The following is a 26,744-nucleotide window of genomic DNA, read 5'->3' as shown; positions in this document are numbered from 1 at the left end:
TGTGCTGTTTGGAGGGCAGTGTACAGTATATCTTGTGTTACTGTAAGTAGTTTGCACTGTTCAAACATACATGTTACCTACTGTAGGTATTGGCTTCAAAAGTTTTGTTGTGAAAAACTGAGATTTGGAAATTTGTGTTATTTGTGCATCTTTATTTTGTAAAGATGTTATTCATTTTTATTCATTTTGTATTTTATTATTTGGAAATAGCAGAATTAGTTTTAGAATTAGTACAAAATAACTAATTTATTATGATCAGTTACTCAGTACTTGAGTAGTCTTTTCACCAAATACTTTTGTACTCTTACTTGAGTCATTTTTTGGATGACTACTTTTTACTTCTACTTGAGCCATATTATTTTGAAGTAACGCTACTCTTACTTGAGTACAATTTTTGGCTACTCTACCCACCTCTGAATGTGACACCCACCTGGGGGATGCCAATAAATGTTGAAAATTGACAGATGAATTTTACAATTCAATTAATTACCAGTTTTGCCTTTGCCGATACCTGCAATTCCTCCAATAATTTGACAAGGCTTCTACTTTCTTTACCTTACTTTTCTCTGTTGTAGGAGGGGGTCTCCAACGTTTAGACTTATATCAAAGTAACTGAGGCAGGCTCGTTTTAGGAAACAGAATAATACAATTTATTGTTAAACACAAGGATTATAGAGATATAATAACTGCATTTATATGTTGACATACAAAACAGGACGTGGACAGACTAGACATACAAACATATAACATAGTGAGGCTGGCAGTCTACTTGCTTTTTAGAGTTCTAATTTATCTTGGCACAGATGAATAGTTTTATGATACCAAGCCTTTAATGATGATCTCTGGTTGTGAGGAGGCGTTGCTTTGTTGCTGCTCTGGGTTAAAGTGAAGGATTCTTGACTTGGAGTGCACTCCCTTATTGCTGCATGATCCCTTATTTGTGGTGTGCAGTGCTCCTTTCAGCTAAGCCCATTTATGTTTTGTCTGCAACTCTTTCTGGCACAAGAGTTTAGATGTTGAAGTTCCCTTCTTGAAGTTGATGCCTGCTTCTTAACCTTTTCAGCCCACTGGCCCACAGCTTTGGCTTGGCTAACTGGACTGCAGCTTTTTGGTCCATAAAGATATGAAAATCATCAATTTCAGCTGCCTGAAGAGAGAGAGCAGCTCATCTTCTTTTAGTTTCTAAAAGTGCTAGTTGTTTCAGAGATTTTCCATCAGTTTTGGAGAGTGTGCTCAGGAGTGACCCGGGCTGAGGGCCCTAGGAAATCCCTGAGTGTTTCCTCTGCATTCCCTTGGGAAAGCCACCTGAGTTAGACAGAGAATATTCCCCACATTCCTCAGATAGGATGAGTATAACTAGTTTTAAGGGAATGTATGACACTTCCTGATTGGATTAAAGTCACTTCAGTTACAAAATGAGTGTGTCTTCATAGGCAAGCTTTTCTGTTCATCAGAGTTGTCATTCCTTTTATTATAACTCTTTGTTCTTGCTTGAGTCCATTTTGTGCCTTCTGGCTCAAGAAGTCTGCAGAGGGGCCTCTGGAGAGATGTTACCTTTGTTATCAGATGAAGTCCAGGAATATCATGGAACAGGCTGGAGTTAGCGAGTCACTTAGCCTGGAATTCAGGTGGGGGAAGGCATAGCTGGAAGCCTGTATCCCTGTTGAATTTGTTTTCTTAACAGGAGTAGGGTGGCACTAAATCCTAGCAGAATGGGCAATGCCCATATTGTCCTACAGTATTCTCTCACTTTAATATGACACATCTAAATCATCACTGGGACAGCCCATTGCTTTGCATGTCACAGAATTAGTTCAGTGGAGATTATCTGTCTGGGTGTTCGGATTCAGCGGGTTAGAAAATGGATGGATGGATGGATGGATGGTTTCAGTTGATTGTAGAATAAATGCTCCTGCATGTGGAAGGTCCAGCTTATGCTGAGTCAGCATGGTGGCCTAAACTACACAATGAAGACAAAAGAACACCCAGAGCAACTCCGTGAAAAGGAGATTGAAAATTACAAGTCAGGGGATGAAAACAAGAAAATATCCAAGTCACTGAACATAATCTTGGAGTCTAGTTAAATCTAGTAATGGGTGGATGAAGCCACATGAAAATTTTGATGCTTCTTGCTGCTTGTGATGTAAAAAGATCCAAAGTTTCATAGCTTCAAAAATAGTGACATCTTGGAGTTTACAAAATCCGCCCAATATCACAAGCTCAAGACAGCCGAGGAAGAATGCAGGCAAGATTGACTTCATAGTTTCAATCTGACAAGTGCACTAAAAACCTAAGTACGCTTTGTGTCTTTGTCTTTTGTTTTTTTTTAGATCCAACTTGGCTTTCTACCAACCTTGGCATTCTGACGTGTATAGAATGTTCAGGCATTCACCGAGAGCTTGGCGTTCACTACTCCAGGATACAGTCTCTTACACTTGATGTCCTTAGCACTTCTGAATTGCTTGTAGGTCAAATCATTTTGTACTCTCATTTTATCATTCCTTTATTGTCCAGACCTTGGCTAATGTGTGATTTTTTTTTATTTGACAAATCTGTTAATTCTTCATTCAAGATAAATGATGTTGTGTTATTTGTGGTCATTTGCATCAGTGTATCTCAGAGTTATACAAAGAGACGCAGTCTGGAAGATTTGCCAGTATAACTGACTTCATGCATTCTAAGAATTAAGATATTGGGCTAATCTCAGATTCTTTTTCAGCTTGCTTTTAGTATTGGGAATGCAAGATTTAACGACATTATGGAGGCCACTCTGCCAAATGACTTTACAAAGCCTATTCCAAAGAGTGACATGTGAGTATGTGTCAAGTCCCCTGTGGGTCAGTGCATATACACATTGCTGTGTGTTTTTGGGGCATTTTTGATGAACATCCACAGAGCTTATTGGTCTTTGTTTTACTGTGGAAAGGCTTTTGGGAGCATCTCTCCTTAAAATATAAACCCCTTATCTATAATACAAAGATTCTTTTTGATGCAAACTCACCTATATGACTAAATCTTTTTCTTTCTGATTTTTGACAGCACTTGGGTATGTAGCCTATACTTCATTCTAGATAGTGCTACTGTATCGATTCTTACACAGCCCGAGTATCCTCCTCACCTACTGATCTAACTTATGCTCTTTGTCCTCGATTGTAGAGTAAAGAGTCATGCAAGCTGGAGAAGCGCCATTAGTTCAATTTATAAATATAATGTTTAGAATATCAAGGCTCTGTAATCTTACATACTAAAACAAATGAAGATGTGACAACCCACACCATACAACCTGGCAGTGCTTGTTGGTCAATCTTCCAGGTGGTTGAAGTCTTTGTTTTGCTGTTGCTGTGTAAGTGTCTCTCAGTAATGAAGTTTAAAGAAGCTAGCACCTTGAGCCGCACATCCTCGGCTCTTATAAAGTTAAATCACATTTCTCCATTTCCTTATCCCTGATAACTCCTACTCTCTTTATCACCTAGGGCTTATGCATCTAGCTTCCTGTCTCTGGAGGCACTGCATGTGTCTTATTTTGTCTCTTATTGAGGGCTCATAGAAAACTAAAAACTTGTCTCTGATGTATGAGGCAAGCAAGAAGGAGGGCTTCTGATTGTTCTAGTACACACTGTAACCTAGAGCAGTGGTTCTCAAACCGTGGGTTTCTGTAAGCCCGGAATGGGTCACTAGCTATTTCATCCATCCATCCATTGTCTCCCGCTTATCTGAGGTCGGGTCGCGGGGGCAGCAGCTTGAGCAGAGATGCCCAGACTTCCCTCTCCCCGGCCACTTCTTCTAGCTCTTCCGGGAGAATCCCAAGGCGTTCCCAGGCCAGTCGAGAGACATAGTCCCTCCAATGTGTCCTGGGTCTTCCCCGGGGCCTCCTCACGGTTAGACGTGCCCGGAACACCTCACCAGGGAGGCGTCCAGGAGGCATCCTGATCAGATGCCCGAGCCACCTCATCTGACTCCTCTCGATGCGGAGGAGCAGCGGCTCTACTCTGAGCCCCTCCCGGATGACTGAGCTTCTCACCCTATCTTTAAGGGAGAGCCCAGACACCCTGCAGAGGAAACTCATTTCAGCCGCTTGTATTCGCGATCTTGTTCTTTCGGTCACTACCCATAGCTCATGACCATAGGTGAGGGTAGGAACATAGATCGACTGGTAAATTGAGAGCTTCGTCTTGCGGCTCAGCTGCTTTTTCACCACGACAGACCGATGCATTACTGCGGATGCCGCACCGATCCGCCTGTCGATCTCACACTCCATTCTTCCCTCACTCGTGAACAAGACCCCGAGATACTTGAACTCCTCCACTTGGGGCAGGATCTCGCTACCAACCCTGAGAGGGCACTCCACCCTTTTCCGGCTGAGGACCATGCTCTCGGATTTGGAGGTGCTGATTCTCATCCTGATTCTCATCCCAGCCGCTTCACACTCGGCTGCGAACCGATCCAGAGAGAGCTGAAGATCACGGCCTGATGAAGGAAACAGGACAACATCATCTGCAAAAAGCAGTGACCCAATCCTGAGCCCACCAAACCGGACCCCCTCACCGCCCTGGCTGCGCCTAGAAATTCTGTCCATAAAAGTTATGAACAGAATCGGTGATAAAGGGCAGCCCTGGCGGAGTCCAACTCTCACTGTAAAAATGGGTTCGACTTACTGCCGGCAATGTGGACCAGGCTCTGGCAACGATCGTACAGGGACCGAACAGCCCTTATCAGGGGGTCCGGTACCCCATACTCCCGGAGTACCCCCCACAGGATTCCCCGAGGGACACGGTCGAATGCCTTTTCCAAGTCCACAAAACACATGTAGACTGGTTGGGCAACCTCCCATGCACCCTCCAGGACCCTGCTAAGGGTATAGAGCTGGTCCACTGTTCCGCGACCAGGACGAAAACCACACTGTTCCTCCTGAATCCGAGGCTCGACTATCCGACAGACCCTCCTCTCCAGGACCCCTGAATAGACTTTTCCAGGGAGGCTGAGGAGTGTCATCCCTTTGTAGTTGGAACACACCCTCCGATCTCCCTTCTTAAAGAGGGGGACCACCACCCCGGTCTGCCAATCCAGAGGCACTGTCCCTGATGTCCATGCGATGTTGCAGAGGCATGTCAACCAAGACAGTCCTACAACATCCAGAGCCTTGAGGAACTCCGGGCGTATCTCATCCACCCCCGGGGCCCTGCCACCAAGGAGTTTTTTGACCACCTCGGTGACCTCAGTCCCAGAGATGGGGGAGCCCACCCCTGAGTCCCCAGGCTCTGCTTCCTCATTGGAAGGCATGTTAATGGGATTGAGTAGGTCTTCGAAGTACTCCCCCCACCGACCCACAACGTCCCGAGTCGAGGTCAGCAGCGCACCATCCCCACCATATACAGTGTTGACACTGCACTGCTTCCCCTTCCTGAGACGCCGGATGGTGAGGGATGAGACAAAGAGCGGTTAAACAAACCTCCTATGATGGAAAACAATTTTGGATGGCGTTTTCCCTTGCCCAGACGCGGGTCACCGGGGGCCCCACTCTGGAGCCAGGCCTGGAGGTGGGGCTCGATGGCGAGCGCCTGGTGGCCGGGCCTGCACCCGAAGAGGCAACGTGGGTCCCCCTTCCCATGGGCTCACCACCTATGGGAGGGGCCAAGGAGGTCGGGTGCAGTGTGAGTTGGGTGGTGGCCGAAGGCGGGGACCTTGGCGGTCTGATCCTCGGCTACAGAAGCTGGCTCTTGGGACGTGGAATGTCACCTCTCTGAAGGGGAAGGAGCCTGAGCTAGTGCGCGAAGTTGAGAGGTTCCGGCTAGATATAGTCGGGCTCACCTCGATGCACAGCTTGGACTCTGGAACCAATCTCCTTGAGAGGGGCTGGACTCTGTACCACTAGCTATTAAAAAAAAAAAGAAAAAAAAAAAGCTTATCCAGTGGGTGAGCACCTGCAGTAAAGGTGGGTCGCAGGATACCCTTGATGCTTCGCTGGTACCTTATGCACTGCCCCCCAACCACTCTTTGAAGTAATTAGAGTATAACAACACACTGTAAACTCACTGGATTGTGAAGTAGTGTAAAACTGGGTCACATAGACAAATAGGTTGACAAATACTGACTTAAAGTACATGCTTGTGTAGCTGAGCATTCTCTTGGGAAATTAACATAACACTACAAATGTATAAGTTACAATTCAGAGCAGTAACAGAGGATAATAGCCAAAATAAAACATGAGTATAGTCCACTATGTCAAATTAATGAACCCCCCCTTCAGTCTCAAATACGTTCATGTTTATTCCTCATGCAGTCTCGCATGCTGTTTAAATTGAAGTGACATGGCCACTGGTGAAGTCAATTTGATATCACTGATGTAACTAAAGAGTAGTTCCTATTGTCCCAGTCCACGTGAATGATACTTCACTTAAAACAGTTCCTTCCAATCCCTTGCTCTTGCCAAGGTTGATCTTACTAGGAGATACTTCCCCATTAGTCACGTATGTATTGTAGAACATAACATTTTTCAAATCTGCCCAACTACTTCAAAACTGTTTTGCTGTGTGTTTCCCAACAGGAATGCCAGGAAGGAGTATATTGTCACTAAGTATGTTGATCGAAGATATATCCGGAAAAACAATAGTGATGATATATATCGCCTTTACAACACAGTAAGAAGTCAAGATATAAATATGTTGCTGCAAATCTATGCAGAAGGGGCGACCCTGGCAGCACCCGTTCCAATACCAGAGGGGCAGGCAAGTATACATATTGTCTATATGCAGTTAATTGTCCAGTTTAGTTTCAATATAGTTTCGTTGGATGAATTCCTCCATGTTTAGTTGAATTGGGCAAAGTCGATGATGCCTAATTGAAGCTGTCTTGGACTGTTCAGTCATGTTTGAAAATGAGCACTTTCTTCTTCTCTGAACATGACTCAGTAAATCCCGTAGTAGTCTTGGGTGTAAATTACTGAAGTACTAATTCCATCCATCCATTATCCAATCCACTATATCCTAACTACAGGGTCACGGGGATCTGCTGGAGCCAATCTCAGCCAACACAGGGCGCAAGGCAGGAAACAAACCCCGGGCAGGGCACCAACCCTCCACAGGGCACACACACCCACACACACCAAGCACACACTAGGAACAATTTAGGATCGCCAATGCACCTAACCTGCATGTCTTTGGACTGTGGGAGTAAACCGGAGTACCCGGAGGAGACCCATGCAGACATGAGGAGAACATGCAAACTCCACGCAGGGAGGGCCCGGGAAGTGAACCCGGGTCTCCTAACTACCCACTGCACCACCGTGCCGCCCTAAGTACTAATTATTTCAACTTATTTGTATTAATTGTTTCAGAGGTGATGCAGAATGAAACACAGCATGGTGAAGCCTAGTAGAATTTTGTAGTTCTGGTCCCAACAACGATGTATCAAGACACTATTCAGATGTATTAGCTGCACTATTCAGCTAAAAATATCAGATTGAATAGGAAGTTGGATTTTTTTTTAACTTCACACTTGGGGTAATGATCATTTCCTGTTCTAGGACAGGTGAGCTAGCTGCCATATCTCAATTGCTGCCAGTTTTGGGTCCCCACCTCCCTGACTTTAATTCTAACAGTTCTTAAAAAAAAAAAAAAGTGGATAGACTGGTGGATCTGCCATTTAACCAACTTGCCTGTGCATGCAACAGAATGTGCAGCAACGGATCCTCCTGGCACTTCTCAAAATGTATCAGTGCTTCTAGTAGTGCCTTCACAAGCCAGATCAAGTGGAATAATGCTGCAAGTGAATACATGAAACATCCGCATTGTGTCTCTTGTTGTTTTCTGCAAATCTCTGAAGATCCACTAGTTTAAAAGAAATGATCCTCTTTTATGTATGCCGAAATACACAGATGATGACTTGGTTTACATAGCCTTGGAAGTTTACTTTTGCTTTCAAGCGCAGACAATTAAAGGATTTACATGGGAGAAACACTCAGTGATTATGAACATTGCTGCAAGGACCAGGATTGTGGAAGGCTATACTGGAGGATGCTTCCCCATTAGTCACATAATATTATATAACACAAGTAACGGCGTACTGCACGATAACGTGCAGTGAATACACTTGACTTGAGTTCTTTCTCTGTACATTTATCATTTGTTTGCTCAGAGGTTGATGCGCTTGCTACTTCCTGAGCAGATCTTCTTTTCTCCACCCCAGCGGCCCGCTGCTTCTCTTCTTTCATCGGCATCTTTTCGTGTTAAAACTGATTAAGTTAGTTTTTGTGTTGCAATTACTTAGTACGTTTTCTTTAATTTTTCACTTAAGATGACACTTAAGTCTTCTGCCTCAAGAATGATTAGCGAAGGTGGTAGGGAATGAGAACGGCGCCCATACGCATGTGCTGCACGGCCGCCCTGCTGCATGCTGCCGAGAGTTGATTCTACAATAAAATAAAATAAAAATAAAAAGAGGAATAAAACTCATCACCCTGAAAGTGGATAGTAAACGTAACGTAGTATATGTGTACCAAATTTCAAGTCAATAGGTGAAACGGTTTGTGAGCTACAGGTGATTTAAAATCCTGGACAGACAAATGAACAGCCACGGTAGCGTATTATAGAAGAAGATAAAATTCTCAAATCTGTTATGTTGTGAACAAATATATTATGTTTTTTTTTTAAATTGCAGTACAATTCTTTGTATGATTTCTAGAACTGGTGTACTTTTGGATCAAGTGGCTCATTCAGGGTCACATAGACAATTAGTGGTGGGACTTGAGTTGGCGTCTTTCTCCTTTATAGTCCAAGTTTTTGAAACAGAGCTGGTTTGGGTTATTTACTGCTGCCAGATATTTAGGACAAATTACTAATTAGGACAACTTTTGTCTTAAAATATTTAGGACAAATTTACTTCTGCCCAATACTTAGGACCAATTAGTTCAATAAAGGAGAAGAGAATTTCACAAACATTTAATGAACAATGGACTATAACTGTTTATCCCTCCTCAGGATCTTGGTGAAACAGCTCTACATTTAGCAGTGAAGCAGGCTGATCGGAGTGCCCTGCCGCTTGTCGACTTTCTCATTCAGAACAGGTTTGGTGCAATTTTAAATGTTTTCTCTTAAGTTTTATTTTCAGGCTAGTACAGTTAACATGAATGTTCATGAAATAGTGTCTTGTCCTGATTGACATATTTTCCATTGTAAAGCTCAGTTAAACTTGAGCATTGCCATTATGATGCAGTGATGCAGTGCCTCCTAGGATGTGATTCAACAAATTTATGAAATATAATTGTACCTTTGTAAGGTGTATACAGTTTATGATTTTGCAAATTAGAGAAGTGCATTCAGTCTATCAACTACGTGGTTAAGTTGCCTCTGTTTTTCATCCAGTGTTGCCTGTCTGGAGTTTGCATGTTCTCCCCAAGGCTGTATGGGTTAAGTCAGTGTCACATTACACGATTTCTAGTCATTAGGTTTGTCAGAATTGCCAAGCTTGTTTCCAGACCACATCAGTTTTAATAATTTAATTGTCACATTGAGTAACTGAGTCCCTACCTTCCAGCACCCATGATCACCATTTTTTGTGACAGCCTGATAAAACACAAGACATCAGACAGATTAACTTCTTTTTCTGTTTTTGAGGCCATAAACATCCATCTTCCTTATTCCCCATCATTGCATTGTATGCAGTTACTTTCAGATGAGCATCCATTGGTTGTTAGCTGTCATGCACATAGAGCCCACCCTTGCAACTGAAGTCAAAATCAAACCTGTCTGATTTTCATCAGACCGACTCACAGACTAGTTGGAGTGAGTCGCAGGATTTGTCACCTTACACGACTAGCCTCATGGGAGCACACTGCCAACTGCTTGTGACTCACTAAACTTAACTAAATAAATGATGATTGCTGGAAAAGTCACCTAATGTGACATGGCCTTCAGCTGACAAGTCTAAATTAGCCCTGATGTGAGCGTGAGTGTGTGTGGAAGTGAACACTGCAATCGCTTTTTACGATTGGCCTCTGCCTTGCACCCAATACTGTCCTTGTAATCTTCAATTGGTTTAAGTAGGTTTTGGAATATCAAGGTTTCCTAATGTATCATCGAAACACCTTTAAAAAACCCCAGAGTGTCAGCATCTTCTGCATGACACAGTCATTTGTTTCAAGCACTTCTGTGAAGAAGTAGTTTTTGATTTCCAAATTTGAACATAACACATTTCACAAATGAAAGTAGACTTTTTAGGCCACCCTTCTCACTAGATTATCAAATATTTCAGTTGTTCTAATATACAGCATCATCCAGATACATTTTAATAGCTTGCAAGATTTACATTTAGAGTAGATTAGAGAAACTTTATTAATCCCAAGAGGAAATTTGGATGCACACAGCAGCAGAAACATTGAAAACAAGGCTACATACTCACAGGACAAATAATACAGCCAATCAATCAATCAATAAATAAATGTGTATTGTGCAGAAATTTCAAAATGAATTGAAAGAGTACGTTGGGAGGAAGCATTAAATTACCTGATAGCAGTGTGCAGAAAAGACCCCCAGAGGCAATTCTTAGCACACTGTAGAGAAATGAAACTACGGCTAAAATGCTCCAAAAGAACACCTCCTGCAAGGGATTGTTAATGATGGCATCCAATTTTACCACCATCCTCTTTTCCACAACAGCTACCAGTGTGTCCAGAGTTATCCCTGTGATGGATGAGACATTCTTGATAAGTTTGTTCAGGTATTGTCCATCATTTGAGCTGGCATTTTTCCCCCAGGAGACTGCAGCACCCAACACCCTGGCTACTATGGACTGATAGAACATCTCCGGCAGCTTGCTGCATCAAAAGTCTCGAATCTCATTAGGAAGTACAGTCTGCTCTGGCCCTTCTTGGACAGCATCACTATGTTGTCAGACCAGTCCAGTGTGTTGTTTTTATGAGAACTCCTTAGATACCTGTGGCTCTGCATGACTTCTGTGTCCTCCCCCTGAATGGAGACTGGTCTCAGAGGCACTTTGGCATGCCAGATGTCCACCACCAGCTCTTTTGTCTTGCTGATATTCAGCTGTTTCTGTGTACACCTCAAGATAGTCCTCCACAACCATCCTGTACTCTGACTCATCTCCATTATTAATGCAGCCTATGATGGGCAAGTCATTTGAATACTTCTGTAGGTGGCCAGCAGTGATATTGTACTGGAAGTCTGTTGTGTAGAGGAAGACACATGAACAGGGAGGGAGACAGGACAGGTCAATGAAGTGCTCCAGTATTACACACCACCATTCTGACACAAAGTCCTTACAAACTGCTGTCTGTTGGTCAGGTAGTCTATGACCCAAGCGATTGTAGGAGCATCAAGACTCAGAGCCTTGAGCTTTTCTCCAGTCAATGAGACAGAATTGTATTAAAAGCACTGGGAATATCAAAGAACATTCTCCTGACTGTGGTACAGGCTTTGTCCAGGTGGAAGTGGGCTCTAGCATCCTCCATACCTGTCTGATAGGCAACTTGTGGAGGATCCACATGTTCTAAAACCAGGTGTATTAGTTGTTTTAGGACCTGCCCGTCAAAGGTCTTCATGATGTTTGAAGGCCTTGACTTGAGTTTTTTCTTCAGATTTCCACAGCCCTTTGTGTGAAAAAGTACTTTACAATTGAACTGAACTAAGAACTTTCCTACAATGTTCTCCTCCACATCACAAAGACGTGCTTGTTAGATTAATTGAAGACCCTAAATTGGTGACTATGGGTGTGTATGTGAGTGAGTGAGTGAGTATGTGTGTGTGCTCTGTGATGGAATGGCACCATGACCAGGGTTTGTTCCTGCCTTGTACTTAATGCTTCCAACTCCATGACTCTGAACAGGAGTAATCAATTACTGAAAATGGCAGAGTGAGAGGGTGTTGTGCTATTTTACTAATTATTACATTTTCTTGAAATTAAATATATAATTTAGCCCACAGGGAAAATGAATACGGCTCTCATTACTGTAGATAATATTAAAAAAAAAAAGCAGTCTGGCTGATTTTTTTTTAACTAAACGTTTAAGTCCACAAACTTCAGAGCCCTTTCACTACTTGAAATCTGATTAGAAACCTGGAGTCCAAAGTCATTATTTGACATGGATTAGATTTCTTTAGAGAATAGTTCCAATGAATCTGTATTTTCTAGAAATAATTTGTTTTTCCCACATTTGTGGTCAGTGGGAGCATAGAGAAGACGACGACAGATGGGAGCACAGCCCTGCACTACAGCTGTCAGCTGAACAAAGTCGAGTGTGTCAAACTACTGCTGAAGGGAAAAGCCGCACTGCAGGCAAGTAAGTAGACATTGGCAAAGAATGCTTAAGCTGAAACTTGATTTTTTTTGTTACTGTTCATGCCCATAAGGATGTGAAATTAGAGATATTATAAGCCTTGAGTTTCAATGACTTCATTTTCTTTTTATACTCTCTGTCATGGACTTATGACATTATAGAATGCTGAAGATGGGATGAGTAAACAAGTCACCTACTTCATCAGAGCTTTTTTTTTTCCTTTTTAACAAATGCTAGACAACCAGACATTTGTTTTTTTTCTAGAACTGGTTGTAGTTTTTCACATTTATCTTATTCTTTAACTGTTCGTGTGTCATATGACACTCTAAAGCAATGATTTTCAACCTTTTTGATTTCATGACCCATTTTTTCCCAAGTAAGAGTCTTTATGAATCCCCTTGGTGATTCCGTCATGAAGATCACAAGGGAAAGTGGGGTCTCACTTGGTGAATCGAGCATGATCTTCAGAGCAGGGAGGTGATCAAAAGCCATTATAAAACAATTATAACCATTATAAACAATAGCAAATCTTGACCCAGCCCCATTAGCCCATGACCTTGGACCATGATCCAGTAGTCAAGAAGCATTGTTCTAAAACAGTGGCTTATGACATTGATTTTGCCCCTGCTGTATTAGCACCTTAATCTCCTGGTTTTTTTTCTGCTATTTTATTCCTTGGGTTACTTTGCTCTTCTTTGAAAGTGTCTGTAACACTAAACATCTCCTGTAAACCGAAACTTCTAAATCAACCATTGTCTGTGTGTGATGACACGTCAAAAGAAGTTTCTCAGCAGTGGACCAGCATTCTGTCTGTGGCTGGTGCCAAGGCTGGCATTGAGAGGTGGGGGGCTGGAGTGGGTATTGTTCCCAGAGTTTTGCTTTGCTTCCTCAAGTGCAAGGCAAGTAATTCATATGATTGATACAGAAAAAAAAATCCAAATTCTCCTGGAAATCAGTGTCTCTTCCTTGAATTCTGAAAGCGATCTGTCTGATTCTGTTTTTTTTTTTTTTTTTTTTTTCAAGGAGCACCCAAACCTTTATATTTATATATATATATATACATATATATATATATATTCATGGCATTCGTAGTCTGAATCACAATCTGATTGTATGGTTGGTTACCTACCAGGTAACGCTTGTGGTTGGTCAGCAAGTCGGCTAACATCCGCCACGGTGCCCTCTTTCAGTTGCAAGAAGCAGATCATATATATCCATCCATCCATTATCCAACCCGCTATATCCTAACTACAGGGTCACGGGGGTCTGCTGGTGCCAATCCCAGCCAACACAGGGCGCAAGGCAGGAACCAATCCTGGGCAGGACACCAACCCACCGCAGAACACACACACACACACACATACACACCAAGCACACACTAGGGCCAATTTAGAATCACCAATCCACCTAACCTGCATGTCTTTGGACTGTGGGAGGAAACTGGAGCACCCGGAGGGTTCCGGGTCTCCTAGCTGCGAGGCAGCAGCGCTACCCACTGCGCCACCGTGCCGCCCATATATATATATATATATATATAATAATTCCTTGTCTGTCCCAGGACATTTTGTAGGGCTTTAGAAGTTCACTAGAAGGCGGACAGGCACCAGACAGTTTCACTTGTCTTACTTGACTGCTTCCTCAGTCAAAACAGACTAGGACCAGGGCTGGCTCGTATCTGCCTTGCACCCATTGAACTTGGGATTGGCTCCAAATTGCTGTAACCATGTGGTGAAATAAACAGGTTTGAAAAATGAAAGATGTAAAGGTATAAATTACAGTGTCTAGACAAAAAGCTAGAAGAAAAATCTCTTAAATTTTGTATGGCTATAATTTCTACCAGAAGTGTCTCTATGAAAAATCAATATTTAGTAACTGCTAACAAAATTTGATTTTATTTACAATTAAGTAAAATAAATCATGACAGATTTGTTTTCAATTTAACATTTGATTGTTTTCTTTGTTCTTCAATGGCATAAAACTACCTCAATACAAGATTTGTTGTGTAAAAGAAAATAAACAATAAACTCCAAATGTGGATGAATATATTTTTCAGTGACTGTGAGGTTCAAGGACAGTGTCTGAAATGTGGATGTGAGTAACACTGGCGCACCATAAAGATCAGTCCTGCATCCTTTACTATTTGTTCTGTATACCTCAGACTATAAATACAGTATAACACAATGGCATGTACAGAAATTCTCAGATGGTTCTGCACTTTGGGGTGTATTGATAAGGGGATTGAGACTGAGTATAGGAGTCAGGTGGAGAACTTTGTGAACAGTCTGTGTCTGACCATCAGCAAAATCAAAGAACTGGTCACTGACTTTTACTTCCCCAAAGAGCCACGGTCACTATTCAGGAAGTGGATATGAAAGTGGCAGATTTCTACAGGTACTTGGTTTGCCACATAAACGGCAGGCTGAACCATTCTCATAACACAAAGGAACAATATAGGAAAGGGGAAAGCAGTTTTTTTTCTTAGAAAACTGCATTTCTTTAATGTGGACAGTGTCATCTTCACATGTTCTACAGCTCTATGATTGTCAGTTTGACGATCTACAGTGTGGAGTGCTGGGCTGGTAACATCACTTCAAGAGAGGCCCACCAAGTCAACAAGCTAATAAAAAAGGCAGGCTCAGTAATGAGACACACTCGTGATGTGCTTGGAGGACCTGCAGATCCCCTCTCTGACCCATTGCCATTGAGTACCGTTAGTCAATAAATTATCCAGCAGAAGTGTAGAAATACCATATCATTGGCAAAATGATCATCTATCTATACGAGGTATGGCCATCGCATTGCCATATTAAGCTGAGAAGAAAAGATTAGTGTATGACGTAGAGACCACAGGTAATGTATTTCTGTAGCATAAAATTGGGTTCATGTCTTGTAAAATGTGTATAAGGTGATGAGATCAACTTGCTTTTGTAAAATTGCCTGGTGTAGCTGGGCTGAAGTTAGTGGATTACAGTCTGGGTTAGACTGATGAAAGTCTTTCCTTAAAAAGAATGAGTTCTGATGTTTTTATAACACTTCAAATATTCATTCACTTCCTTTTTTCTATTTCAGCTAATAATGCTGGAGAAACCGCCTTGGACATTGCTAAGAAACTGAACCACACAAGATGCACAGAACTGGTAAGGAACATTGGTTAGTCTTTTCGGAAGACTGTATAAGACAGGGCATAGCAGACTCTTTTTTTTTTTTTAGTGGACTGCGTTCCTTTTAATATGGGTAATGACATCCTCTATATGTTTTGCACCTGTGTGGTAGCCAGTATGTTGTCTGCTGGGCTGGTAACATCACTTCATGAGAGGCCTGATTCCAAAGGGAAGCTCAGACAAGGGACATACTCTACATCTGCTGGAGGTAATGGTGGAGAGAAAGAAGACAAAACTGATGGCCATTATGAACAATTATGTGTATCCTCTCTCTGACACACCAACAATAAGGACTTTCATCCAACAAATAATTGGTACAGGAGTTTCAAGAAACACTGTCGGACATACGGCAATATGCTGTCATATCGTGTCACTGGGAAGGCTCTCTTACCTTAAATGTTTTCTTATTTTCTGTAACTTTTTGTGTGTGTTTGCTGGGTGGTGTTGTTGTTGCTAGTTATGCTATTTCTTCAGCTTCTTTACAAAGCCAGAATTCCATCTTGGAACAAATACAGTACTCCTATCTATCTATCTATCTATCTATCTATCTATCTATCTATCTATCTATCTATCTATCTATCTATCTATCTATCTATCTATCTATCTATCTATCTATCTATCTGTGCTAACTTCAATGATTAAAACTGAAGTCTTTTGAAGATTAAATGGTTGAAATGTACTCAGATGATTAGATTGAGAATATTATATACCTTTTTTGGCAACATATTCTATTGAATCTGGGCAATATACAACTTTGTCATAAAAAAATAGAAAAATTAAGCCCTTGCCAAATCACTAAACTCCAATAAAAACTTTATGAAAATGACAGTATTGTATATTTGATTCAATTAATTAGCTCAAAATCCTTTATGTTGCTTCAGACAGCAATAATTGCACCCGAGATAAAATTCTCTACATTACTGACGGCACTAACTGGATATTCTGGGTTACTTTCCACAACCTAAAAGTTTGTGCTTAAGATTCATTGGCATGTCTGAGTTGTCCCAGTATGAGGGAGTGGGTGCGAGTGTAAGTGTGCCCTGTGACAGACCGGTAAGCAGTCCAGCGTTGGTTTCTGCCAGGATTAGGTTCTGTGACGCCATTTAGGATCATTGTGACAGTTTGCTTGCCTTCACTTTACTTTGTTTGTCTGAGTTGTTTTATGTTGTTTAGCGTTTACAAGTGACACAAAAAAAAATCCAGAAACACTTAAATTCATGTAAATTAGGTAATTAACAATTAATAACAGACTAGTCCAGAGCAACCAGACAGAATACAGTGCATAGCAGAACAGATCTGCCATAGATTACTGATAAAATGTGCCTTCTACCAAGTTAGAATTTTTTTTGTTTGTTCAGATTTTCTTAGAGTAAAGCAGTAGAGAAAGAAGAATAAACAAAACCAATCATTTTAAATAAATAATGAAAAAACAGTAGTTCGGTAAATGGCCCAGCCCATGAAGAAGTTAGTGCTTCTTAGATTGGCATCAGTTCCTCAAGATCTTGTGTTAGAATATGTAGATCAAGAAAAATGGATGATGAACTATAGAAGTAAAGCAGTTTGAACAGATCTAAAAATGAATTACAAATATTTGAAAATCCAAATCCTGTGAAAAACTCTGACCCCGAGGTGTTTGACCTTTTGTACATAATACTTCTGGATCCCTAAAATTTAATACAGTGGGACGGATTTGATTTAAACAAATTTCCTAAGCGATGATCTTTTTGCTTTTCTGAACAGATAACTTGTATTACACAAAATTTTGAAATGTACTGACCCTGGGTAGAAACAAACAATGCATTGCCTTTGTCAGATCCTTGACTTACTGTTCCCTGATAATCAAGTCTCCAGTGGTTGGACTATCACAAAAACATTTGTCCTGTCAAGATCACATTTCATGTTTTCACAGTCTGAGAAACCAAAAACCAGTGAAATGCACTTTAAGGGTCTGCATTTAATGACAGGGTGTCAGTTATGAAAAATTGAGCAAAAATCAGTTTTTGACCCCTAAACAGTCTTCACGTAACAGCATGCTGATCATTCTTTATTTTTCACTGGTGTACAGGTCAGTGTTCAACGTGATTTTATTTATTCATCATATTAAGTACAGTTCTTATTAAAAAAGATGATCTTTATTCATTTTTTCAAACACTTTGAGTACATGTTTTCACTTTCTCATCATGGGTTTACTTTAATGGGGGGAAAGTGGCAAATTTGTCCATTTAAATGAAATCCACAACATAATTGCATGTGCAAAAACTGAAGGGGTCTGAATACTTTCTGAGTCCACTGTAGTTTATTGAAACAAGCACATCAGTCATAAGAAATGCTTTGATACCCAGATTTGCTAAACAATTGAAGATAAAGTTATGATTTGATTTTACAAGAACATCTTGACCTTTAGCTGCCAATGCTTGGACTTTTGTTTGTTTGTTTGTTTGACAATAGTGACACCGGTAGATTTAATTTTAAAGTAGAATCACCCACGCGCACAGTATACCAGGCTGGGACTGTCCAGTAAAGAAGCTTGGAGACAGGGAAGAAGCAGTTAGGTGGAGGTGGAAGTACCGCAACTTCTGTTAAAAGTGTTCTCATTTTGGTCTTTTATGTGTTTCAGCTGGAGCAGGTCCTGGCTGGGAAATTTAACTCTCAGATCCATGTGGAATATACTTGGGAAGCTCAGCAGGATGACTTCTATGACAGTGAAGATGACTTAGATGAAAAGGTACTTTTTACATTTATATACACCAAAGTATATATTGTGTAAAACCGACAAAAGATTGGGATTGCCAGCATGTAACTTTTGTCAAACGGACAGAGTAGCTGTTAGAACCGAAGTAAGCTTTGGACAACACTAATGCACCTACTTCAGCAGTCTCTTCTAGATGGACTCTGTGCTTTTAAGAAATGGGAACTGGGAGAGGTGAGGACACAGGCGGGGCTGTAACTAGTTCACTGTTCTTCTTTATCGTCATAAGCCAGTTCAACGAGACACAAATGGCTAAGCAGCAGTGTCACGTTTGTAATGTTATTAACACCAACAGTAGCAATACTTGTGTCAAGTGACAATAAAATAATTTACTTACTTTATCTTCTTTTGAGATTTTTCAGTTTTTGGTCTTAGTTTGGAAGCAGAGCAGCATAGCACCATGCACTAGGGTAGAGTATTGACGAGATAAAGAATGTCCGCCTCATACGGCATCATTTAGAAGCCAAGAACAAGGATGCTTGTCATATAGAACAGTGGAGTTTAAAGTCATTGTAAGAGCCATTTGCTATTTAGTAAGGTTATGTCAAATTGATTGAAGTATTTTCTTAGTTATGTTCAAATATTTACCTATATATTAATGCTTAGACTGTAGGAGATTATATTATACCAGTAACGGCTCACTGCACGATAACGTGCAGTGAATCCACTTGACTTGAGCGTTCATTAGTTTTCCTCCTCTTTCTCTGTATGTTTAGCATTCGTTTGCTCAGACGTTGATGCGCTTGCTGTTTCCTGAGCAGCTCTTCTTTTCTCCACCCTAGCGGCCCTCTGCTTATCTTCTTCCGTCGGCATCTTTACGCATTAAAACTGATTAAGTTAGTTTTTGTGCTACAATTACTTAGTACGTTTTTCTTAACTTTTCACTTAAGCTGGCACTTAAGTCTTCAATCTGCCTCAAGAATGATTTAAGATATGAAGAGGTAGGGGAAGTGACCATGAAGGTGGTAGGGAATGAGAACAGTGCACGTACGCATGCACCGCATGCCCACCCTGCTGCGCACTGCAGAGAGTTGATTCTACAATAAAATAAAATTCAAATAAAAAGAGTAATAAAAATCATCACACCAAAAGCGGATAGTAGAGTTCACGTAGTATATGTGTACCAAATTCCAGGTCAATAGGTGAAATGGTTTGCGAGCTACAGGTGATTTAAAATCCTGGACAGACAAACGAACAGCCATGGTAGCGTATTATAGAAGAAGATCCTTCAAAGGCTAAACTGAAATGGAATTTTTTAATGATTTCTTGTCCCTCTGACTACAGATTAGTCCCAATTTGTGCTCTGCCTTGCTGTTGGAGGGCAAGCAGTTTTCAAATTGTATCATAACGTATTGAAAGTGCTATACCTACAAAGTGTACTGAATACAGTATATTAAGTAAAGCATATGTAAGTTCTTCATAGAGAATTAACACAACCTGCAAGTATAGAAAGTAACTGAAGTTTAACAAGAAAAAGCTAAGTTTGTATCTGAATCATTTTTTCCTCTTTTACCTTTTATTCTGCATGTGTAATGACTTTTTGCTCTATTTTTATGTGAACTGTGTTGCTTTGACTGCGGTGGGTTGGCACCATGCCCGGGATTGGTTCCTGCCTTGTGCCCTGTGTTGGCTGAGATTGGCTCCAGCAGACCCCCGAGACCCTGTGTTCGGATTCAGCAGGTTGGAAAATGGATGGCTGGATGTGTTGCTTTGAACTTTCGCCAAACTTTTTTAAAACAAACTTTATTGGACTGAGAAATTTTCCTTTGTTATGCGTTTGACTCATGCTGGATCCTACTTTGCCAACTAAGTAGCTGCTCGGTTTTGGGAAACTGGAAAAGACGCAATTACAGGCATAATATATATATGGCATGTTCTTCATTTTTTCTGTATTAGATTAGTCCACTTCAGAGGTCACAGAGATCACAGATGTCAGGTGGAAAAGCGTCTCATCGGTGGAGTTATGTGAACACCTGCGTCACTAATAAGACCTACGAGAATATTGAGTTTCTCAAAACGGGGTCCTTTCAGGGCTCGCCTTTGGATGGTGTGCCGCCTCCTCTGCCTGTCAAAAGCATTCAGCGAGGTGAGTGACTGACTGTGATTTACATCTTCTTTCAGTTCAGTCCAAGTCAATATTCATGCATCAGTATACTTCCCAAATCTGCTTCACTCTGAACAAGGTAGCAAGGAGTTGGAGCCTAGCCTAGTGTTGTGCCTACTAAAGACAGAACTGGACCGTCCCAAAATGGACAGTATTACAGCTAAATGCCATTAAAAGAACAGTTGGAAAAACAATTGAAAAAGAAATCAAGAAATGAAGGAGTAATTAACAATGTTATGTTTTGAAATGAGGGCAGCATGGCCGTGCAGTGATTTCTGCTTCTGGCTCATGAGCCTGGCTTCCTAGGTTTAAATTCTGTATGGTGTACCCAGTAGGGAGTGCTTACTCACTGGGAAGTTACTGTAGAGGGTGCAACCTTTACTATACCACTAATATACTTAAAAACATATAAAATAAAGTACGCGCTGATTCTAAAAGGAAGAAAGAATCAGTCGCACAAAAGGAAGATTATATTTTAGCTTTCAATTTAATATTGGCTTAACACTCATAATAAAACAATAGTCAAAGGGGAGTTATAGTTGGCCAAAGCATGATGGACTTGATGTTTCCTGCGATCGCCGCTCATCTAGTCTTTAACAGAGAGAGTGGGAAAGCATTATGTCCTAGACACACGCAGGAATGATGTCTTCCATCGGTCCATAGGTAAGCTCTGCTGTGCTGTGCATTGTCTAAACCTTTATACCTTTTCTACAGTCTCAAAAATGATCGTGCAAGCTCATAAGATGGGTGCAATCTGGTTCGCTGGTTCAACACTCACAGAAAATGGAACAGTTACCAGAAACTGAGCTTTTTTGGGTCCCTGCACATTCCTTCATTACCCTGAATACCCTGCCTTAAACAGTTTGTTTATTTCTTGTCACAAGTCTGTCTCCTTAACCATCAGCCAGCTTGCTTGATAATATTAATATGGGAAGCCCTGAAAATAGCTGAATGACTCTGGTGAAACTGGCCATAATATTGATCAAGGCACAGCAGCACTTCAGTCCTAGGTAACACCTGAGTCATCTCATCTCCCTGCCTTGTGTGTTATGTGAGAGACTTGTGTCTTTTTCCTGTCAGCTGTTTTACCTAAATGTTTCTGGTATGAATAAAATCAGATACAATGAAATAAACTTTACAGATCAAAATGACATACTTTAAACACTGGCTACACTACAGAGTATGCTGTCCATGTGGAGTTTACACGTTCTACATGTCTCTACTTGGCTGGATCCTGCATTGGGCTTAGCACCCAGAGCTGCCGTGATAGGCTCTAGTCCCCTACAAACCCTGAGTTGGACTAAGCAGATTTGAGAATGTTGTCATATACAGGGTGACCCACGAAAAAGTGGCCCGCCTCCACCGACACGACTTCTGTCTCATTTGCCGCTGGACAGGCGGCTGCGGTTGTGTCTCCTACCTTGTTTCCTTGGAGATCACTTTCAGCATCTTCTTTAAATGTGAGTACCAAATTTGATCATTTTTCTCTTCACCATGTAATGCAGTCGTCTTGGTGGAGGCAGGACACTTTTTCATGGGCCACCCTGTATTATGGTATGTAAATGCAGTAAGCGGCACTTAAGTGTTAATTATTGAAATGATTAGCATTAGTAGGCTTGAATAGCTCACAAATGATTGTTCGGGTGCTTATTTCCACTTTTCAATTAGGTCGATCAGATCCACTAATATCCTCACCTTCTTATGAGTGCCAACTTCCTGTACGACGCCCCTCAAATCCAACATCACATCCTGGATATGAGAACTCAAACTCCCAAGTTTCACCAGGCCACCTCAGTCTCAGTCAGCCAGATGGTCCGGTGTGCCGCCGATCCTCTGCCCCCAAGAGTGCTGGAGAGCCTGCTTGCCGGCTACATAGGCAGACTGCTTTCTGGGACAGTACAGTACAACCTGAATCCCGGAGAAATGGAACGGATCAGACCCATCTTGGACCTATCAGGTAACAACAATGCAAGCATTTAAGTAAAGTAGTAGCAGGAGATAGCTTAAGTAAAAGATGAGTTTTCGTTATGTGTCATAAGGTTGGTTCAACTTTATAAAATTTGTCCAATTTTAATAGTCCACACAATATAAATGTACATTTTAAGGTGGTGTTGTGGTTAGGAGATGTGGACCATGTTCCCAATGTAGACCTCATCTCTAATTTAATTTGTGACTTCAGATGAATCACATTATCTCCCTGTACTCGTACTGTACTCTATGAAGAAATACATAAATAATAGGCAGCATAATATGTGCAGAAATAATTATGCTGTGTATGAAAAGCAGGTAGTGTGGCCCTCTGGTGGTTAGAGAGGATATGTTCAGTACTTTATAATCATGGTATACATTAATTTGGTATTTGGAAATTGTGTTCTGAAGTGAAGTTATTTATTGATTTTAAAAATGCCTTGTCTGTTCTTACAGTTTACAATGGGGCTTTAGGATACCAGTGTCCAAATGTAAAAGAAAAAGCCTTAAAACTTAGCAAATATGACCACTTTAAAGCAGAAAAGGTTTCAATTTAAGAGAACATGCCTTCCATGTTTATAGAGCATCCTTGTGACAATGGAGGGAAAGTTCAAACGTGGACAGATTTGTTGGTCCCCCCCCCCCCATTAAAAAAGAAGTCACAATTGTCTCTAAAATAACTCGAAACTGACAAAAGTAATTGGCACCCATCAATGTTTATTCACTATTTTACAAAAATCAGACTTAAACAGAATAGTTTAGATGCCGCTCAAACTACACAACGAAACAACTTGAGATCTCGGTTTGCAACCCCCCAGGTAGACATGCGGTCCAGTCCCACTCTCTGGAAATGACCCTCTATTTGCCACAGCCAGGTGTTATGTGGGCGACTGCTTGGTCTGGTCCAGCCACTTGGGTCCCCAACAAGGAGGATCTTACAAGCTGGATCACCCTCGGGGAAACGCACCACATGGCCGTAGTGCCGTAACTGACGCTCCCTCACGATGCCGGTAATGTGCCTCATTTGGGACTCTGTGAGCAACCACTCATTCAACACAAAGTCAAACCAACGGTACCCAAGAATTTTCCGGAGAGACACAGTACTGAAGGAGTCCAGTCTTCATCTCAGGTCACTGGATAGCGTCCATGTCTCACAACCATATAGCAGAACAGGAAGCACCAGGACTCTAAAGACTTGGACCTTCATCCTTTTGCATAAATATTGGGAGAGGCACACACCCCTTTCCAGTGACTTCATGACCCCCCATTCTCTCCCAATCCATCTACTGACTTCATAGGGAGAGTCACCAGAGACATGAATGTCATTGCCAAGGTAAGTAAACCTCTGAACAAGGTCGACACTCTCTCCGCAAACAGACACACTGCTGATGGCTGTGCCTAAGAGGTCATTAAAGGCCTGGATCTTTGGTTTTTATCCAGGACACTCACAAGCCCAGACACTCAGACTCCTCGCTCAGTCTCTCAGGCGCCCCGATCAGAGCCTCCATTGACTCCACGAAGATCACAGCATCATCAGCAAAGTCAAGATCCGTGAACCTTTCTTCACCAACAGATGCCCCACGGCCACTGGACTCCACGACCTTGCCCAACACCCAGTCCATACAAGCATTGAGCAGAGTAATAATAATAATAATAATAATTCATTACATTTATATAGCGCTTTTCTCAGTACTCAAAGCAGGAGCAGAACACACCTCTGATGAATCCCAGAATCAACTGGGAAAAACGCAGAGGTCCTGCCTCCACTCTGCACAGCACTCACAGTACTAGTGTACAGGCCGGCGATGATATCCAGCAACCTCGAGGGATATTATGATTAGATAACAACACAAATAAAAATGGCCTGGGCAAAAATGATATGATGCTTAACCTAATATTTTGTTGCACAACTTTTAGAAGCCATCACTGCAAACAATCGATTCCTGTAGGTCTCAATGAGATGTCTGCACCTGTCCAGAGGTAGTTCAGAAAATTTGTCCTGAACAAACTGCTCCAGCTGGGTCAGGTTTGAAGGGGGCCTTCTCCAGACTGTATGTTTCAATTCTTTCCATAGATGTTTGATAGAATTCAGATCAGGGCTCATAAAAGGCCACTTCAGAATAGTCCAATGTTTTACTTTTAGCCATTCTTGGGCGCTTTTAGCTGTGTGTGTTGGAAGGTCTGTGACCTGTGACTGAGACAGAGCTTTCTGACACCAGGCAGTACGTTTCACTTCAGAATGTCTTGATAGTCTTGAGATTTCATTGTTCCCTGCACAGATTCGAGGCACCCTGTGCAAGCAGTGTCACTCCCTGGTGTCCAAGGCTTCAGGCTACACAGAATTAAGATTTTTAATTCAGTCAACACCTCTGGCTTACTGTGTAACCCTTACTGAGTCACTTCATCGCTTGACTACATTCATATTGCATAAATATGGAGATTGTTATATTGCCTTAGTAAAGCAGACTATGTGAACCCAAAGTGGTTTGGTCCTGGAGTGTACAACACATGGATGTAGATTCAGTACCTGCCACTAACTGAATGCTTGAACTAAAATAAGTTACTGAACCTGCAAGTTCTCATATTGAGAAAATAACAAAATAAAGCCATTGCACTTGTAAATCAGGCTCCCTGATGACTCAAGTGTGTTACTCCTGGTGAATCAGTAAACCTGCCAGACATTACGCTGTGGGAATTTGGAACAAACTGAACTGTACCAGTAAGGTAGTCACTGTGGCCCCCTAGTGGTCAAGGCATTAGACTGTACCGAGTATTAGTGTAGTCCCTGCCTATGGCTTATTGTGTGAGTCTGGGTGACTCTGTTAAACTGTCTGTGCTCCAATTGTACTTCTGTAACATGATGCCTTAATAGTCATCTTCCAAAAAAATAATAATGATAATGAGTATGACGATGCGCTAGGTGGTGCTGCTACCTCAGTGACTCAACTTCCTCAGTTCATATCTTTGCCTGCTCATCATCTGTATGGATGTTGCATGTCCTCCCCTTGTCTTGCACTGGTTTTCCTCCCACATTCCCAAAGATGTGTTTGATTAACTGGTGAGTCCAAAGTGGCCCCAGTAGGAATGTGAGTGCCAAGTGTGTGTGTGGTGCATGAGTGGGCCCTGTACTGGACTGGCATTCTGTGCTGTCAGAAACGACTCTAGCCCACTGCATCTCTGAACTGTATAAAGTGGGTTTTGAGAATGTAGTGTTAACTTTATAATGACTGTGCTAGCAAACATTATATATTTTTAAATGTCTATTAATGGGTCAAGTAACAGACATCTTACAAAATATTAGCTATTCAGCGAAAGGTTTTTTAAGTATTTAATTGTACAGATTATGTGTTTCTTTAATAAGATTTTCTGACCTTTTAATGATTAAAACTCTCATGCTAATTTGAATGGATAATATCTGCATAGCCCCATTTTATGGCTTAATTAAAGTGTCACTTTTTAAGAGACTGTGGTAGGATTTAAAAGAGGAAGGTACAGTACTTTCATAATATATTTCTCTGGGAGGTGCATTAAAATATATATATATATATATTAAAATTAGTGCTGTCAAGCGATCAAAAAGTTTAATTGCGATTAATCGCATGACTTTGTATACCATAATTAATCGTGATTATTTTTTTTTTATGTTGAAATTTCACCACAAAGATTTTTAAGCTCAATCAGATAGATAGATAGATAGATAGATAGATAGATAGATAGATAGATAGATAGATAGATAGATACAGTGGTGTGAAAAACTATTTGCCCCCTTCCTGATTTCTTATTCTTTTGCATGTTTGTCACACAAAATGTTTCTGATCATCAAACACATTTAACCATTAGTCAAATATAACACCAGTAAACACAAAATGCAGTTTTTAAATGATGGTTTTTATTATTTAGGGAGAAAAAAAATCCAAACCTACATGGCCCTGTGTGAAAAAGTAATTGCCCCCTTGTTAAAAAAATAACCTAACTGTGGTGTATCACACCTGAGTTCAATTTCCGTAGCCACCCCCAGGCCTGATTACTGCCACACCTGTTTCAATCAAGAAATCATTTAAATAGGAGCTGCCTGACACAGAGAAGTAGACCAAAAGCACCTCAAAAGCTAGACATCATGCCAAGATCCAAAGAAATTCAGGAACAAATGAGAACAGAAGTAATTGAGATCTATCAGTCTGGTAAAGGTTATAAAGCCATTTCTAAAGCTTTGGGACTCCAGCGAACCACAGTGAGAGCCATTATCCACAAATGGCAAAAACATGGAACAGTGGTGAACCTTCCCAGGAGTGGCCGGCCGACCAAAATTACCCCAAGAACGCAGAGACGACTCATCCGAGAGGTCACAAAAGACCCCAGGACAACGTCTAAAGAACTGCAGGCCTCACTTGCCTCAATTAAGGTCAGTGTTCACGACTCCACCATAAGAAAGAGACTGAGCAAAAATGGCCTGCATGGCAGATTTCCAAGACG

At 41.4% G+C, this 26,744-nt stretch overlaps 1 protein-coding gene across 1 annotated transcript in view; it reads left to right on the top strand.

The window, feature by feature from the left end:
* asap3 (ArfGAP with SH3 domain, ankyrin repeat and PH domain 3) overlaps window positions 1-26,744 on the top strand; it is a 113,229-nt gene that overhangs the window by 71,519 nt on the left and 14,966 nt on the right. Inside the window, exons 15-23 of the mRNA XM_028818370.2 lie at window positions 2,331-2,464; window positions 2,720-2,811; window positions 6,545-6,725; window positions 8,976-9,061; window positions 12,177-12,292; window positions 15,359-15,426; window positions 18,068-18,175; window positions 20,096-20,285; window positions 21,972-22,260. Of these exons, the coding sequence (XP_028674203.1) occupies window positions 2,331-2,464; window positions 2,720-2,811; window positions 6,545-6,725; window positions 8,976-9,061; window positions 12,177-12,292; window positions 15,359-15,426; window positions 18,068-18,175; window positions 20,096-20,285; window positions 21,972-22,260 (1,264 nt within the window). The remainder of the gene's footprint in view (window positions 1-2,330; window positions 2,465-2,719; window positions 2,812-6,544; window positions 6,726-8,975; window positions 9,062-12,176; window positions 12,293-15,358; window positions 15,427-18,067; window positions 18,176-20,095; window positions 20,286-21,971; window positions 22,261-26,744) is intronic.

Source organism: Erpetoichthys calabaricus, chromosome 14 (assembly GCF_900747795.2).
Source record: "Erpetoichthys calabaricus chromosome 14, fErpCal1.3, whole genome shotgun sequence".
Lineage (NCBI taxonomy): Eukaryota > Metazoa > Chordata > Cladistia > Polypteriformes > Polypteridae > Erpetoichthys > Erpetoichthys calabaricus.
The sequence above is the reverse complement of the archived record's forward strand: the minus strand, read 5'-3'. Positions and strand labels throughout refer to the sequence as shown.